Raw genomic sequence first — 16,700 nt, 5'->3', positions numbered from 1 at the left:
TCTCATTTTGCTAAACTTGGAGCCTAAAGCTTGGTTGGACTAACTTTTCTTCTCTTCTTTCCTTCCTTAAAAATTTGTGGAGTTCCCATCTTGGTGCAGCAGAAATGAACCTGACTAGGAACCATGAGGTTGCTGGTTCGATCCCTGGCCTTACTCAGTGGTTAAGGATCTGGCATTGCCGTGAGCTGTGGTATAGGTTGCAGACATGGCTTGGATCTGGTGTTGCTGTGGCTCTGGCGTCGGCAGACAGCAACAGCTCCAGTTATACCCCTAGCCTGGGAACCTCCATGTACTGCGGGTACAGCCCTAAAAAGACAAAAAGACAAAAAAAAAAAATTTGTTTGTGTCTTTTATTCTTCTCTTATTGGCCACTTTGATTCTGTTTTTTGTTGTTGTTGATGCTATTATTTATTAGGTTTGCTTATGTTTTACAAAGCAACGAGAGGAAATAATAACAGAAAACATTCTGTTTTTGGTTCACATAAGTCCCTGTCAAGATTATTGAGGTTATATCTTGGCATAAGTATTTATTAATATAGATGGAATCCTCAGCTACATAAAATCAACGCCCAAATGAAAAATAAATATATTGATATTAATATTTTTATATTTTATACCATGTCATTAAGAAATTCGAGGAAAACAAAATTTTAGAGTTCAAAACTGTCAAATTTTGCTCAAAAGTGATAAAAATAATTTGTCCTCAACTTTTTCAGGAATATTTAGATATTTGTGAAATATCAAATACTGCTAAACATTAATTTATTTAATCCTGTAATTTATATACTTCTAGAACAATATGCTTTCTTGTTTCAAATTAAACTGTAATGTCTTAGTTTTAGCTCGAAGTGCATAGGGCTTGTAATTTAACTCAACAAGTATCTACCTCCTTCAATATGAGAAAGATATGGACCAGTTTATATGCATTCACACAATAAAATATTGAAAATAGGGGAAACAAGAAGGAAAAGTAATGTCTGAGAAAAGTTCAGTATCTACAGTTTTATGACTCAAGATTGTCTTAAAGGTAGAATACAAGTTTTACTCTGCGCTTCCTCATGGATATTGATTGATTACATGATATAAAGTGCTTAAAAAATAAAAATGAGCCAGTTTCTCAGGTGAAGCAAAACTGATCCTATTACTAAAACCTGAGAGTTTTTTCCCCTCTGGATTCTTACAGAGAAAACAGAGTATGATGTGTTGAGAGAGGTCCTCAACAACAATCAAACTGCTGTTACAATAATGAGCTTCCCAGGCTCTTTTGTGAAATGTCCTTCATCACAGGATGGTATTTAAGTGCTTTACATAGTTGAACGAAAACAGTCTTATTAGGAGCTCAAGTAATAGTGGCCTGGCTTCATGGAGGCTGAGGCTGGTCATGGAGATTAGAGAAAATAAAGCAATTATATTGGATATATAGACAACCCTTTAGCCTTGAGGAAATCTTCCTAGAATTTTGTTTCTTGTAACCTAGATTTTGATAAGAATCAGGCAGCAGGCAGAGGGTTGGAGGTTACGCTGTCTAATTAAGAAACTGGAATGGTGATGTCTAATATCTCTGATTATGGTTAGACCCATTTGCTTTAGCAATTAGTTGAATTAAGATCAATGAATGGAGTCAAGATTGAGTCAAATGGAATATCCTTTTTTTTTTTTTTTTTTTTTTTTTTTAATTAGAACTCCAACTATAAAACCTGCCAGACTGGAGGGCCCATTTATTCCCTTCATAGAGAGGAATCTGCAAATATACATTTAATGTCGTTAGTTATCTATGGATCATAGTAGATGCTGTTGAGATTTAGAAGTCATCCAGAAGGATCATTCTTGAATAAAATGCCAGCCAAACCCAAAGATAACTGTTGAATTTGATTACATTTATATTTAATTTCAGCTGACATTTTACTCAACAAATCTTACTTTCCAGACACTTGCACAGTTGATATAAATAATCATAATAAAAGATTGACAGTGATAAGTACCATAGAAATATAGATAAAATGCTGGGAGTCCAAAAAGTATGAAAATTACTTTTGGCTTTGGAATAAGAGAAGGCTTTATGGAAATCAGTGGCATGGCTTGGAGGATATTTTAGCTACGTCCTAATCTTCATAAACTCTATCCAAATGCAACCCAAATGATTAAGCTTCCTTATGTAAATAAAGAAATAGTGACTTTGGTTAATAAATACAACTTTGTCAATTCTCCTCATTCTATTTTCCAGCCCCTTTCCACTATTTTGCCTTCCCTAATGCTTTCTCTGTAGAAATTTTGGGGATGTCATTGAAATACTCCCTGAAATTTAGGGTAAATATGGAAATCATATTCATATAATAACATCTGTCCATTCTAATGACAAGATGGAACTAGGCAAGGTGTGTTATTGATACGCTGATAGAATAAATGTTGGCAGCCGCAGTGGAATAAGATGGCGATTCTCAAAATGTTTTTTAGCTTAATCTTTTTTCTTTTTTTTACCTTTTTTTTCCTACTGTACAGCATTGTGACCATGTTACACATACAGGTATACATTCCTTTTTCTCACATTATCATGCTCCATCATAAGTGACTAGACATAGTTCCCAGTGCTACACAGCAGGATGTCATTGCTTATCCATTCCAAAGGCAATAGTCTGTATCTGTTAACTCCAAGCTCCCAATCCATCCCACTCCCTCCCCCTCCCCCTTGGCAACCACAAGTCTGTTCTCCAAGTCCATGAGTTTCTTTTCTGTAGAAAGGTTCCTTTGTGCCATATATTAGATTCCAGATATAAGTGATATCATATGGTATTTGTCTTTCTATTTCTGCCTTACTTCACTCAGGATGAGAATCTCTAGTTCCATCCATGTTGCTGCAGATGGCATTATTTCATTCTTTCTTATGGCTGAGTCATATTCCATTGTGTATATATACCACATCGTCTTAATCATCTGTTGATGGACATTTTGGTTGTTTCCATGTCTTGGCTTTTGTGCATAGTGCTGCAATGAACATGCGGGTGCATGTGTGTTTTTTAAGGAAAGTTTTGTCCAGATATATGCCCAAGAATGGGACTGGTGGGTTGTATGGTAGTTCTATGTATAGATTTCCTCCATACTGTTCTCCATAGTGGTTGTACCAGCTTACATTCTCACCAACAGTGCAGGAGGGTTCCCTTTTCTCCCCGCCCCCTCCAGCATTTGTTATTTTGGACTTATTAATGATGGCCATTATGACTGGTGTGAAGTGGTTATCTCTAGTTTCAAATGATGCAACTGACAAGGGCTTAATCTCTAAAATATACAAGCAACTTATACAACTCAACAGCAAAAAAGCCAACAACCCAATTGAAAAATGGGCAAAAGACCTGAATAGACATTTCTCCAAGGAAGATATACAGATGGCCAACAAGCACATGAAACAATGCCCAACATCACTGATTATTAGAGAAATTCAAATCAAAATGTTTTTTTTTATGAACCTTAGTGAGCTAAGAGGGAGTTGTTGTACCACTAAGGTGCAATGATGATTTTTCTTGAATATTATATTTACATTTATTCTCTCTTACATACACAGCATTAATAGAAAAGTTTCTCTGTGTCCTTCTAGATATTTAAAACTTGACTAAGTTTAAACAAGTTTAATTAGCACTTAAACTAGACATTTAAAATTTGTTACTGCCTTTGTATCTTACGACCTAGTATAAGACGGTAACCAATTTAGCACAAAATAATGAATATTTAGTTAGCTTCAGCTTCAATTATGGGTTGCATTATTTGGCACATTTTTTCTGGTATTCTAAAAAAACCCTATTTCTCCTCTCCTTCCTTAATAGATTTGAGAATCACTGCAGTAAAACATCATTTAGGCGTCACAGTTAAAAATAGAACATTCACATAGCATAAGACTTCTGTCCCAGAATTTTCAAAAAACATTGGTAAACCTTTTGAAAATGTCATTTATACTGATTTTTATTTAAATTAAATGGAACACAATTTAGTCTTTTCTTAGTGACTGCTATTTATTACTGTCGACATCTGAAGCCTGGAGTTTTACATTTGTGGTGGGCTTTATGCTTTACAAAGGGCAGTCATAGAAATTATCTCATCCGAAGCTCCTTGGACACCACTCCCCTTTCTTGCTTTCCATTTGCATTTTGATGAGAATTAGGAAACCACCTCACCTGGTCAATAAACCAGAACTGGGTGTCAAATATGACTGTAAGGAGCCCTCCTTAGTAGGTATGGAGGGTGGCTTGTGTGATAGCTGTTTCCATTCTCAGAAGCTATTTGGCTTAATTCTGGATTCTTGGCAGTGTTTAAACTGAGTGATGTAGCTGGAAGAGTTGACCAGATGAGAGGGAAATTACGCAGGTGACTCTTTAGCAGAGATCATTGCTTTGTAAATATCCCCTATAAATTGATATCGAAGAAGCTGCATGAAGACTTAAAATATAATAAGTTTAATATGATGAGCTTAATATAGTATTTAAGATAGTAACTATTTTAAAAGTTACTATGTGTTAAATTTTGGAAAATAATTTGAGACATACCGTAAGTATTTTCTGTATTGTTACATGGGAGCATAGAATGGTAAGTATGGAGGGCTTTGTGTCATAAGGAGAAATATATGAAATACTGTCTTAATACCATACATCAATTAAATAACATTAAATATGGATTAGAAATGAGTGCATCTGTTTAAACAGAATCCTTTAAGACCATATGTAATCTTGTGTGTGACATTTCTAAATATTTCTTCTAAGTTATAATTTAAAAGTTGTAAATTTCTGACAGCATTATAAATAATGCCAACACTTGGAATGTCATGGTCTGAGAATTTTTTATTTTGTCCATATTGGGTTTTATTCCTTTAAAATTGTGGGGGACCTAAGAGCAGGAGTGAGTTATTTAATATTAGGGTGTGAAAATGCATGGCTTCTGAGTTTCCACAAATATTCGTTGAATGCATGATTACCTAAGTCAGTGTCTTAGTGGATAAAAGAGCCTTTACCACTTAACTGTTAGTATTGGTGATTTTTTGCCTGGGGCAAGATATCTTTTTTTCCTTTTAATGGACATATGGTTGATTTACTATATTGTGTTAGTTTCATGTTATATCAAAGTTATTCAGTTATATTCCATTATAGGTTACAGACACTGAGCACAATTCCCTGTGCTATAGATTAAATTCTTATCTATTTTATGTATAATAGTTTGTCAATCCCATGACCCTAACTTGTCCCCCCTTCCTTTCCTCTTCCCCTTTGGTAACCAAACATTTTTTCTATGTCTACAAGTCTGTTTCTATTTTGTATATAGATTCTTTTTTTTTTTTTTTTTTTTTTTTTTTTTTTGTCTTTCTGGGGCCACACCCATGGTATATGGAGGTTCCCAGCTAGGGGTCTCATCGGAGCTGTAGCCGCCGGCCTACGCCAGAGCCACAGCCACATGGGATCCGAGCCGCGTCTTCGACCTACACCACAGCTCACGGCAATGCCAGATCCTTAACCCACTGAGCAAGGCCAGGGATTGAACCCATAACCTTGTGGTTACTAGTCAGATTTGTTAACCACTGAGCCACAATGGGAACTCCAGATTCACTTGTTTTATATTCCACATATAAGTGATATCATATAGCATTTATCTTTCTCTAACTTATTTCACTAAGCCTAATATTCTCTAGGTCCATCCACGTTACCGCAAATGGCAGTATTTCATTCTTTTTATGGCTGAATAGTATTCTCCTATATATGCATGTATGTGTATTTTATGTACATATATATAAAACACATACACCCCATCCTCTTAAGCACTTGTCTGTTAGTGGGCACTTGGATTGTAAAAAAAAATGAGTACTTTTTTAAAAAAGTCACCCCATTTTTGGTAGCTACTGAGGGAGAACAATCATTATAGTGTGTTGGGAAGAGCTACATTTAATGGCTCTGAATAGTCTAGGATCTGAAATATATGTGGCTTTACCACCTGCTCTTTCCATAACTCATTGTAATGCTCTTCAGCCCCCATTAGTCTAATTAGACACTTTGTCTAGTTTCCTTTTCACCGTCTTCATTCTTTGTGTTTTCTCCACTGCAGTTACTTTTGCTTTGGTGAAACTCTCTCCTATTTAGATGCCTGTCATACGCTACTCTGTTTACCTCCCATCTCTCTTTGACATTTCTTTTCAACTTCCTTTTAAATTGTTTTATTTTCACTGGTCCATACCTTACATGAGTTTGCTCTCCCACTCTCCTTTAAATATTAGGTACCTACTTTGAACCAGGAACTGTTCTGGGATACAGAGTGAATCTGGCAGTCTATGCTTGATGGAGTTTATGTTCCAGAGGAGTAACAATAGTGGAGGTAATGGGCTGAGCTAGAGAGGGAAGGGAAAACTCATTTATGCAGGTTGGGATAGTGCTTGTGGGGCTGCGGACCATGGGACTAGAGCAGAAAGAGCAAGGTCTAAAGTGTTAGGAGAAGCCAGAAAAATAGACAATGTCAGGTTATGTAGGGCCTTGTAGACCATGATCCTGAGTTCAGATCTTAGGAATTTCCTGTATAGTCATATCCAAAGGTTCTTTTTTTTGGCGAGGGGGAGCATTTCTCAAGATTCTCCACTGACTCTCCCTCAAACTCTTTAAGAACTTTTCTTATTCATTTTTTTCAACAGTTTTAGCTATTGCCTATGAGGAGATAGATCCCATTTCCAATGTTTGTGGCTGTGGTAATTTTTCTGAATAATAATTCTCCATCTCTTCTCTGCATGTTGGGCATTTTCACCACCTTCTCAAGTGAATATGTTTAATAAACTAATCTTCCTGCCTTTCCAATCAGTTTTTCCTTTTAGCTTTTCTGTTTCTGTGAATGAAAGCATTAATTTCCCCGGCACCCCACTTCAAGGTTTAGGCATCATCTTGGATTGCACCTCACTCTCTTCCTTATTCTTGACTGCTCATTTTGTCATTCAGCAAATATTTATCGAGTATCTAGTTTGTACCAGGCACTATTTTAGGCCCTTGGGATCCATAGTGGCCAGAGTAAAGTAATTCCTGAGCAGTGGGAGAGTGTTGGGAAAGCAACAGTGAACAGTGAGCATCGTCAGTGGTTATCTAGAATGTCAGAAAGCAGGGAGTGCAATGGAAAAGGTGGAGCAGGGTATGAAAGCTGAGGGTTCCGGGCTGGGGGAGCAGAGTAGTCAGGGTGTGTTCAGTTAGACAAGGACTTTAGGAGGTGAAAGAGTTAGGGGGATGTGGAATCTGGGGGAAGAAGATTCCAGGAAAGGAACATTCAAGTGGCAAGTGCTTTTCCAGGGCAATGGCCTTAACAGGGTCACGTGCTTGGTGTCAAGGATCAGCCAAGAGTCCATTGTGACTGACATGGACAGGCAAGGGCAAGAGGAAAGAGATGAGGCCCAGGGAGTGGTGATGCTGAGAGCAAGGAAGGCCAGGTGCCTCCCCCTCCCCCTACAAATTGTGGTTATTAATTACTGTAGAAGGGGAGCCCTTAGAGGTTTTGAGCAGAGAAGTTTATATTTTAATAGGTGACCAAATATTTACTTTTTCTTTTTTTTACGTTTTAAAGATTATAGTTGATTTACAATGTTTCTTCAGTTTCTATTGTACAGCCAAGTGACCCAATCACACACAGTTCCCCGTGCTGTGCAGTAGGGCCCCATTGCCCATCCATTCCATATATAACAATTTGTATCCAAAACCCCTGAACTCCCCACCCATCCCACTCCCTTCCCCACCCCCTCCTGGGAACCACATGTCTGCTCACCTTGGCCATGATCTGTTTCTGTTTTGTAGATAGGATCATCTGTGCCTTATTTTAGATTCCACACATAAGGGATATCATACGTTATTTACTTTTTCTTGTTATCACTCTTTTTCTTTCTCTTTCTCCTTTTCCCATTTGCCACCGCTGCCATCTGAAATTTTATTTTAGCTTTGTGATTGCTTGTTTTCTAGTCTTTCTTCCACCTAGAACTCAAACATCAGATTAATCGCAAAACAATGCTTTGTTTTGGTCCATCTAATCAACCATCCTTGTTGTCATTGTTCTCCATTCTACAGATTAACATTCCGACACGAGGTGACACAAGTCCTCCCTACTTTGTTCCCAGAACCACCTGCACAGACCCTGCTCTGATGAGCAGGTTACCCGCTGTCCTCACACAGGTCTCAGGCTTCTGCACGTCCCACCTTTTTACTCAACCCATCCCACTTCTAATGCCTCCTCTCACACCACCAGCATGACCATCCTCCCACCTTTTGAAGACTTCCACATGTCTCTAAAAATGCTTTATCCCTCCCTTTTACCATTCATTCATGTCATTTTTCATCAGAAAATATGCTGAAGGCATATTTTGTGCAGCAGTTGTGCTGGTGCTTTAGGAGACAAAGGTGAATTAAGACATACAAGTCCACCTCAGCAGTTAGTGCCATGAAAGAGACAGGAACTAATACACTTAACCTGGGATTTATGTTAAGGGCCATGAGGGAAAACATGCTGCTCTGAGTAGGAGTGATCGGCTACAATGGCCCTAATTTCTATGGAGCACCTAATCTGTGTGGGGATGAGGAAGCCAGAAAATCATTTCTAACAAAGCTGATACAGGGGCGTTCCCGTCGTGGCGCAGTGGTTGACGAATCCGACTAGGAACCATGAGGTTGCGGGTTCGATCCCTGCCCTTGCTCAGTGGGTTAAGGATCTGTCGTTGCCGTGAGCTGTGGTGTAGGATCCCGAGTTGCTGTGGCCTTGGCGTAGGCCGGAGGCTACAGCTCCGATTCGACCCCTAGCCTGGGAACCTCCATATGCCGCCAGAGCGACCCTAGAAATGGCAAAGGGACAAAAAAAAAAAAAAAAAAAAAAAAACCTGATACATGGAGAATAAAACAGTAGCCAGCTAAGGGAGGTATGGCATGGTGGGAGAGGAGCTTTCTAAGTATTTCAAAGGCTTGAGACTATAAAGAGCTACAGGAATATCAAAAGAAGAACAGTGCTAAACAAAGGCCCCACAGGCTGGGATGTAGTAAGTAGGGTGACGGTGGCAATGCTTGATGTTGACAGGCAGGACCAGACGATACAGGCCTTGAAGGCCATGGTGAAGGCTGTGGTTTTAAGTGCAGTGGAAACAACTGAAGTGTTTCAAGCAAAAAGAGTGGCGTGATCTCATTTGAGGTTGAGACTGCCATCTGTTCATCAAATCTATTTGTCTCTTCTCCCTGGATACACAGTCAGATTCTACTTCCGGACTCTCTTTGCAGTTGGCCATGAGCCAGCCTTATGACTCGATGCTCTCCATGGAAGTAAGTGGTCATGGTGAATACATCCAGGGCTGGCTCATAAAATCTCCCACGTGGGCTTCCTCATGCTTTCCCCTTTAACTGGGCAGACGTGAGAGCCTGTATTGAAATGGCAGAGCCACTGTCAGGCTGGGCACCTGCAACACTGTGTGGAGCAGAACCCCTTCCTAGCTGACCTAGAACTATCCTGAGCTCTTATGTGAGCAAGAAAGAGGCACCTGGTCTTGTGAGCCATTGTGTGTTTAGTCCACTTATTACCACATTCTAGTTTGTCTGAAATGATATGATAATTTGAAAAAGCAATTTTGCCCACTGTGCTATGTGGAAATGTGAGACAGTGTGAACTCCAGCAGTGGCCCAAGTGTAATTCCCATGCTGACTAGAGAGATTTCAGTTGAAATTGAGTTTAGATAATTGTGGATAGGAAATCAACAGCTCCTGTTGACAGTTTGCTTGTGCAGTAATCTTAAGGGAAAAGAATCTAACCTGATTTGACTTTCAACTGTCATATCACTTACTTTCTAGACTTTCCATTACTTACCTCATTGAATATTGGCATATATTGTATTTATTTGATTAGATTGCCCTCAACTGGAGGGTAAATGAACCATGTCTTTGAGAATTTTTTTTTTTTTAATTTCACTGTAGTATCTAGTCCAGTGCTTTGGGTTAGGTACCTTTTTCCATTAAACTTTGCTTAAAATGATGAATAAAAGGGTAGGTGCTCAGATTTCCTGTTCATGGAGTTATCAGAAGTCATGGGGCCCAACTTTTGCCTTGCCATTGATATTGCCTCTTAATGTGATTTAAATTTTCATTGCCTTCTAAGGGCAAGGATTGGCTGTGTTACATTTTACCTGTGGACTCATAAGCGATGTAACATCATGGGGCCTGGGATTTAAATTTTGCAATAGAAAGTATGTGGAAATGGTTTTTAATGGCATGTGGGCTATTACCACCCTCTCCATGACTTTCAATTGTCTGTGGTAGCCACTGCCCGTTGCTCAGAGGTTGCTGGCTGCGTCAGTGAGCACTATTTCCACCCAGAGTTAGGCACTCATCTGGGGGAGTCATTATGGTTTAGGGAAATTCTCACAATGGGAGGCAGCTTATGTAGTCCAGGTGAACAATGATGAAGTCTGTAACTAAGGAAATGGCCGTGGAAATAGAACGATGGGAGAAGAATGTAAGAGACTTTACAGAAATCTGTGACTGAATGGATTTGGGGGCCAAGAAAAGACCGGAATGAAGATGAATATTGATAACCTTCAATGTGTAATCTTAGATGTATATCCACAGACCTGTTTTCCATGATGAAGCTGGTTAATACTGCTTCCCACCAACAGATGGCATTAGCATGAGCGGCTGGACATTTCAGCCTTGGACTTGCTACTGTTAGTTAACTGGTTATGTGCTCATTGTGTTTGTGCCTAGTTTGGATGTGTTTTATGAATATTATTTACCCATCCATTCCTGAGGAGGGCAAAATAGTGAGGCTGAAATTACTGGTAAGAATAGATATGAGAATGTGACACTAATGCTAAAGAGATTAAAATGACAATGGAAAAGCATGAGAAAATGCTGGAAAATGTAGAGGAGATGACTCCATTGGCAATAGGAACAACTCTGAAAGGCAGAGATCTAATTAGGCCACTTGTGGAAAACACTGCATTTGGCAGTACAAGAGTAGAAGTATAATTGACCAGATGAGAAAAAACTCCAAATATTGGAATTGTGTCTAGAAGATCATCATTGCTATTAAAGGCCCACCAGCTCAAAGTTCTTTTTTTTTTTTTTTTCTTTATTTTTGGCTGCACACGCAGCACGTGGAAGTTCCAGGCCAGCGATCCAAGCCATAATCCTTCACATGCATGGAGAGTCCCTCCACAATAAATTATTATGGTAAATTGTTTCTTGAATTTATGTGCCCCATAAGATATTTTTAGAGATAAAACACTAAGTAAATATATAATGTGCTTTTTTTTACAGTTTAATGAAATATATAAATTGTACAATTTTCAAGGTCTTATTCTACCATTTATGTGCCCAGCCAGGCTAGGCCAAGGATCCAACCCACGCCTCAGCAATGACCCGAGCAGCTGCAGAGACAATGCCAGATCCTTAACCTGTTGTACCACAAGGGGAACTCATCTCTGTTCTTTCTTTTTTTTTTTTTTTAATATGATCTCCCTTTATTTTATTTTATTTTATTTATTTATCTTTGTCTTCTTTTTAGGGCCACACTCACAGCATATGGAGGTTCCCAGGCTAGGGGTCTAATCAGAGCTACAGCTGCTGGTCTATGCCAGAGCCACAGCAACGTGGGATTCAAGCCGCATCTTTGACCTACACCACAGCTCATGGCAACGCCGGATCTTTAACCCACTTTGTGAGGCCAGGTATCGACCCACAACCTCATGGTTCCTAGTCAGATTTGTTCCTGTTGTGCCACGACAGGAACTCCTATTTTATTTTATTTTATTTTATATTTTAAAGGTTTTATTGAAGCATAGTTGATTTACAAGGTTGTGATAATTTCTGCTTTACAACAGTGATTCAGTTATACATGTACACACATCCATTCTCCTTCAGATTCTTTTCCCACATAGATTATCACAGAATACTGGGTGTAGTTCTCTGTGCTATACAGAAGGTCCCTGTTGGTCAATCATTCTAAACACCTCAGTGTGCATATGCCATTCCCAAACCCCCAGTCCACCCCTTCCACACCTCAACCTGTCCCCTTTGGTAACCATAAATTTTTCAAAGTCTGTGAGTCTGTTTCTGTTCTGCAAATAAGTTCATTTGTATTCTTTTTTTCTAGATTCCACATATAAGTGATATCATATGATGTTTGTCATTCACTGTCAAACTTCACTCAGTGTGATAGTTTCTAGGTCCATCCATGTTGCTGCAAATGGCATTATTTCATTCTTTTTTATGGCCGAGTAATATTGCTATATATATATTATCCATCTTCATCCATTCCTCTGTCAGTGGACGTTTAGGTTGCTTCCATGTCTTGACTATTGTAAATAGTGCTGTAGTGAACATTGGGGTGCGTATATCTTTTCAAATTATGGTTTCTTTTGGATATGTGCCCAGGATTGGGATTGCTGGATCATATAGTAGTTGTGTTTTTGCTTTTTCAGGAACCTCCATACTGTTTTCCATAATGGTTGTACCAATTTACAACCAATAGTTGTAAAAGGGTTTCCTTTTCTCTGCACCCTCTCCAGCATTTATTGTTTATAGACTTTTTGATGATGGCCATTCTGGCTGGTATGACTTGGTACCTCCTAGTAGTTTCGATTTGCATTTCTCTAACAGTTAGTGATGTAGAGCATCTTTTCATGTGCTTTTTGTCCATCTGTATGTCTTCTTTGGAGAAATGTCTATATATGTGCAAATGAAGCAACTGACAAGGGTTTAATCTCCAAAATATACAAACATCTCTTGCCGCTCCATATAAAAAAACAAACGTTCTTTTTAATGAAGGCTAGACATTTGTTCGGGGGGGAGGGGTAAAAACTAAACATTATGAAAGAGCTGATGTGATGTTTCCTTGTAAGACAAGGTCACATAAATTCAAGGGCTGTTTGTGTGTGCTCAGCATCTAGGTGGGTGTAGAAATGATTCATGGAGACAGCACAGCTTCTCCACGTTCCCTATGAAGCTGACACAGGGGGAGGAGGCGGTAGAGCACATCAAGTAGGAGAAAACAGAATGGGAAGGAGGGGACAGATTTGAATGCAGCAGAAAAGCTACAGTCCTGGGCATATCTGCTGAAAACAAATGCTGTTTGGCAAGGGGTACTTACCTTTCGTGTCCGTGCTGCTTCTCACAGTGGTACAGCCTTTAGACCACCCGTCAGAAGGGGTGAGAACCACGCCCTCCCCTTTGCCAAAATTTCCTGAGAGCCATTGACCTCATCTTTGGAAATAGAGAATAAAGGCATCAGAAGAAAAATCTGACTTAGATCTTATAAATATTTTCAAAATAATTATAGTTCTACACTAGTACAGTATTTCTTCAACGTTGTTTTCAAATATAGGTACTGCTGTTTAAATTAGTACCACCTATTAATGCATGACCTTTACGGTGGGAATATGGCCTGTAACTGACTATAATGTGACTTAGATACCTAAAGAAGAATAGATTTCAGACAGAACCTTCGTTTCTCTTTAGCTGAAGTCCTGAATAATATAGTCCTGGTGTTTTCTAAACAAACAAAAGATGACAGAGAGTCAGAAAAAGACACTGCGGAGGTAGAAAGAAGGGATTGAATGTAAGATAACCTGTTCATGCAAAAGGATGAAGCTTGAGGAGGAAAAATATGTAAAATCATGAAATTAGGTGAATAAGGGACAAACATGAGTTCTTTATATTAATCATTAGAAATGTGGGGTTTCCACTGAAACTTAAAGAGGCTATTTCAAGACAGAAATCACTGATGTACTGAGTGCTCCATGGAATCATTCCTCTCATAGAAATCCTTCACATGCATGGATGCCCGCTCCACAACGGGTTATTGTGGTAAATCAGAGATGTTTCTTGAATTTATGTGCCCCATAAGATTTTTTTAGAGATACCAAGTAGAATATATAAATTCATTTCTTTTACAGTCTGATGAAATATGTAGATTGTACAATTTCCTTATTCTTTACCCATGTAAAGCTCTTATTCTACCTTATATGAATGTTTGCCTTCCTACCCTATATGAATTTCTACCTCCTATGACTAATTGATATTTATAGTAGCTTAATCATTTTAAATGTATAACCAAACCGTGGGAAGAAAACCGATTCATTTTCAAAAATTGTATTCTTGCCATTGAAAATGGTGCTCGTGAGCTCAAGATGATAGATATTTCTTTTAAAATGAACACATTTTATGTTTTCTCTAGGCTGGAATGATAAAAAGTGATAATGATGAGTATTTCATTGAACCCTTGGAAAGAGGTAAGCAGATGGAGGAAGAAAAAGGAAGGATTCATGTTGTCTACAAGAGATCAGCAGTAGAGCAGGCTCCTGTGGACATGTCCCAAGACTTCCACTACGGAGGTAGGCATCTTTGACAAGGTTTATTAACTAACTGAGTTTAACATGTGATGAAAACCACCCTCCCATCCCTTAAGAGAATGTGATTGTCATGTGCTTCTAAATAACGTGGAGGTAGCAAGACGTTTATATTTATAAATCATGAAATATGGCTTGCCTTTTTAATTAATTAATTAATTTATTTATTTGTCTTTTTGTATTTTCTTGGGCTGCACCCATGGCATGTGGAGGTTCCCAGGCTAGGGGTCCAATCGGAGCTGTAGCCACCGGCCTATGCCAGAGCCACAGCAACTCGGGATCTGAGCCGCGTCTGTGACCTACACCACAGCTCACAGCAACCCTGGATCCTTAACCCACTGAGCGAGGCCAGGGATCGAACCCAAAATCTCATGGTTCTTAGTTGGATTTGCTGGCCACTGAGCCAGGACGGGAACTCCTGACTTGCTTTGTTTAAATGCACAGAGGCATATGTGTTAAGGTATTATTTCAGGGCCTTGTTGCATGCCTCAGTTGTTTGTAATTTATGATTTCTTTTAAAGTTCCACCTTAAAGTGATCTTTTCTCTAATTTGTATTAAAATTGGAAAATATTTGTGTCTTCCAGAAGTATCTAAAGTATACATTATTAACATGATTTTAAAACTTTTAAAATGAGATATATTGACAGGGCAAAGAATTGTAGCTTAAGACCAGCATAACAGATTTAAAGATAAGAGTACTATTTGACTTTATCTTGCAAAACTTTTTAAAATGTGGAAGAGACAGTGAATTGAATGATTGTGTTGATTTATTTCAAGGTAGGCTGGACCACTAAAGTCAAGTCAATTATGGCACATAAAAGTTTTCTATTTTTGTTCTTTTGTTTTAATGAGATACAAAAGTAACTTGGTATTAAAGAGATGTATTGATTGATTGATTGATTGATTTCGTCTTTTTCTAGGACCACGCCCATGGCATATGGAGGTTCCCTGGCTAGGGGTCGAATTAGAGCTGTAGCTGCCGACCTGTGCTACAGCCACAGCAATGCCAGATCCGAGCTGCGGACCTACAACCACAGCTCAGAGCAATGCTGGATTCTTAACCCGCTGAGCAAGGCCAGGGATCGAACCTGTGTCCTCATGGATGCTAGTCAGATTTGTTTCTGCTGAGCCATGACAGGAACTCCAAGAGATGTTTTTATAAGTTGGGTTTAGGAGTTCCCTTTATGGAGGAGAAAGGAAATTTGGGAATCTTATCTTTTTTTAACTAAATCTCCAAAAGTCTATAGACCTTGACCAACGCTGGGTTTGGGGTGCCAACTCTCTTTGCTTTAAAAAATCCATGTACGGGGAGTTCCCGTTGTGGCTTGGTGGTGAACAAATCTGACTAGGAACCATGAGTTTGCGAGTTCGATCGATCCCTGACCTTGCTTAGTGGGTTAAGGATCCAGCGTTGCGGTGAGCTGTGGAGTAAGTCACAGACACGGCTTGGATCCTGCGTTGCTGTGGCTCTGGCATTGGCCAGCAGCTACGGCTCCAATTGGACCCCGAGCCTGGGAACCTCCATATGCCGCGGGTGCAGCCCTCGAAAAGACAAAAGACAAAAAAAAAAAAAAATCCATGTACAGTCTATAGTTTGCCTTCTGTATATGCAGGTCCTCAGTATCTGCGGTTTTGCATAGGCAGATTCAACCAACTCCAGAACCACTGGAGCTCAGTGGGCCATGTTGTACTGTACCATTTACTGTAGAAAGAAATCCACGTATAAGTGAACCCACGCAATTCAAACCCATGGTGCTCAAGGGTCAGCTATATTTTCTCTTGCTAGGCCAACTTTCTGAATTAAAGGCAATGGAAATTTCCCCTAGAGAAATGTCAGTGATGTAGATAATCTTCTTAATTTAGCAGCCATCTGTCTTCTAGATTAATGATATCTTTTGAGAGTTGTTACCTAGTTATTAGTCTGATTTTCAGACACCACCAGCTTCCTTTAAGATGTTGTACTAATGGAATTGTATAATTTAAAATTAATTTAAAATTAACATGGCCTGAAAAATTTTTGAGAAATTTCTGATTTGGTAGATGAAGGACTGTGAAGTGTGTGCCTCTTCCACAGGGTCACCGTGGTGTCAAGAAAGAGAATTCACTTTGCAGTTATGTCAACAGATATGAGTAATAGTTTTCCAACATCAAGTTGTTAGATTCGTAGGTAACCATTTTGAGCATCATTTTCTTTATCTGTGAATGGAGAATACGTTGCACAATTGTAATAATTATTAGAACCAATATATGAAAATTGCAAAATGCAGCCCTCAACAATAATAGATGCCTAATCAATGCCAGCTGTTGTTGTTATTAATTATTGCTATTAAT

At 38.9% G+C, this 16,700-nt stretch overlaps 1 protein-coding gene across 2 annotated transcripts in view; it reads left to right on the top strand.

Annotated features, from left to right (window-relative positions):
- Positions 1-16,700, top strand: part of ADAMTS3 (ADAM metallopeptidase with thrombospondin type 1 motif 3) — a 273,735-nt gene that overhangs the window by 103,755 nt on the left and 153,280 nt on the right. For both annotated transcript variants that reach the window (XM_084972446.1, XM_021101423.2), the window contains one exon: positions 14,197-14,353. In XM_084972446.1, the coding sequence (XP_084828572.1) occupies positions 14,197-14,353 (157 nt within the window). The remainder of the gene's footprint in view (positions 1-14,196; positions 14,354-16,700) is intronic.

This window comes from Sus scrofa, chromosome 8 (assembly GCF_054392235.1).
Source record: "Sus scrofa isolate SSC_HxYL_T2T_F1_AM1 chromosome 8, Sscrofa_HxYL_maternal_Yorkshire_Landrace_v2.0, whole genome shotgun sequence".
Classification (NCBI taxonomy): Eukaryota; Metazoa; Chordata; class Mammalia; order Artiodactyla; family Suidae; genus Sus; species Sus scrofa.
This window is presented reverse-complemented; position numbering and strand designations above follow the sequence as displayed.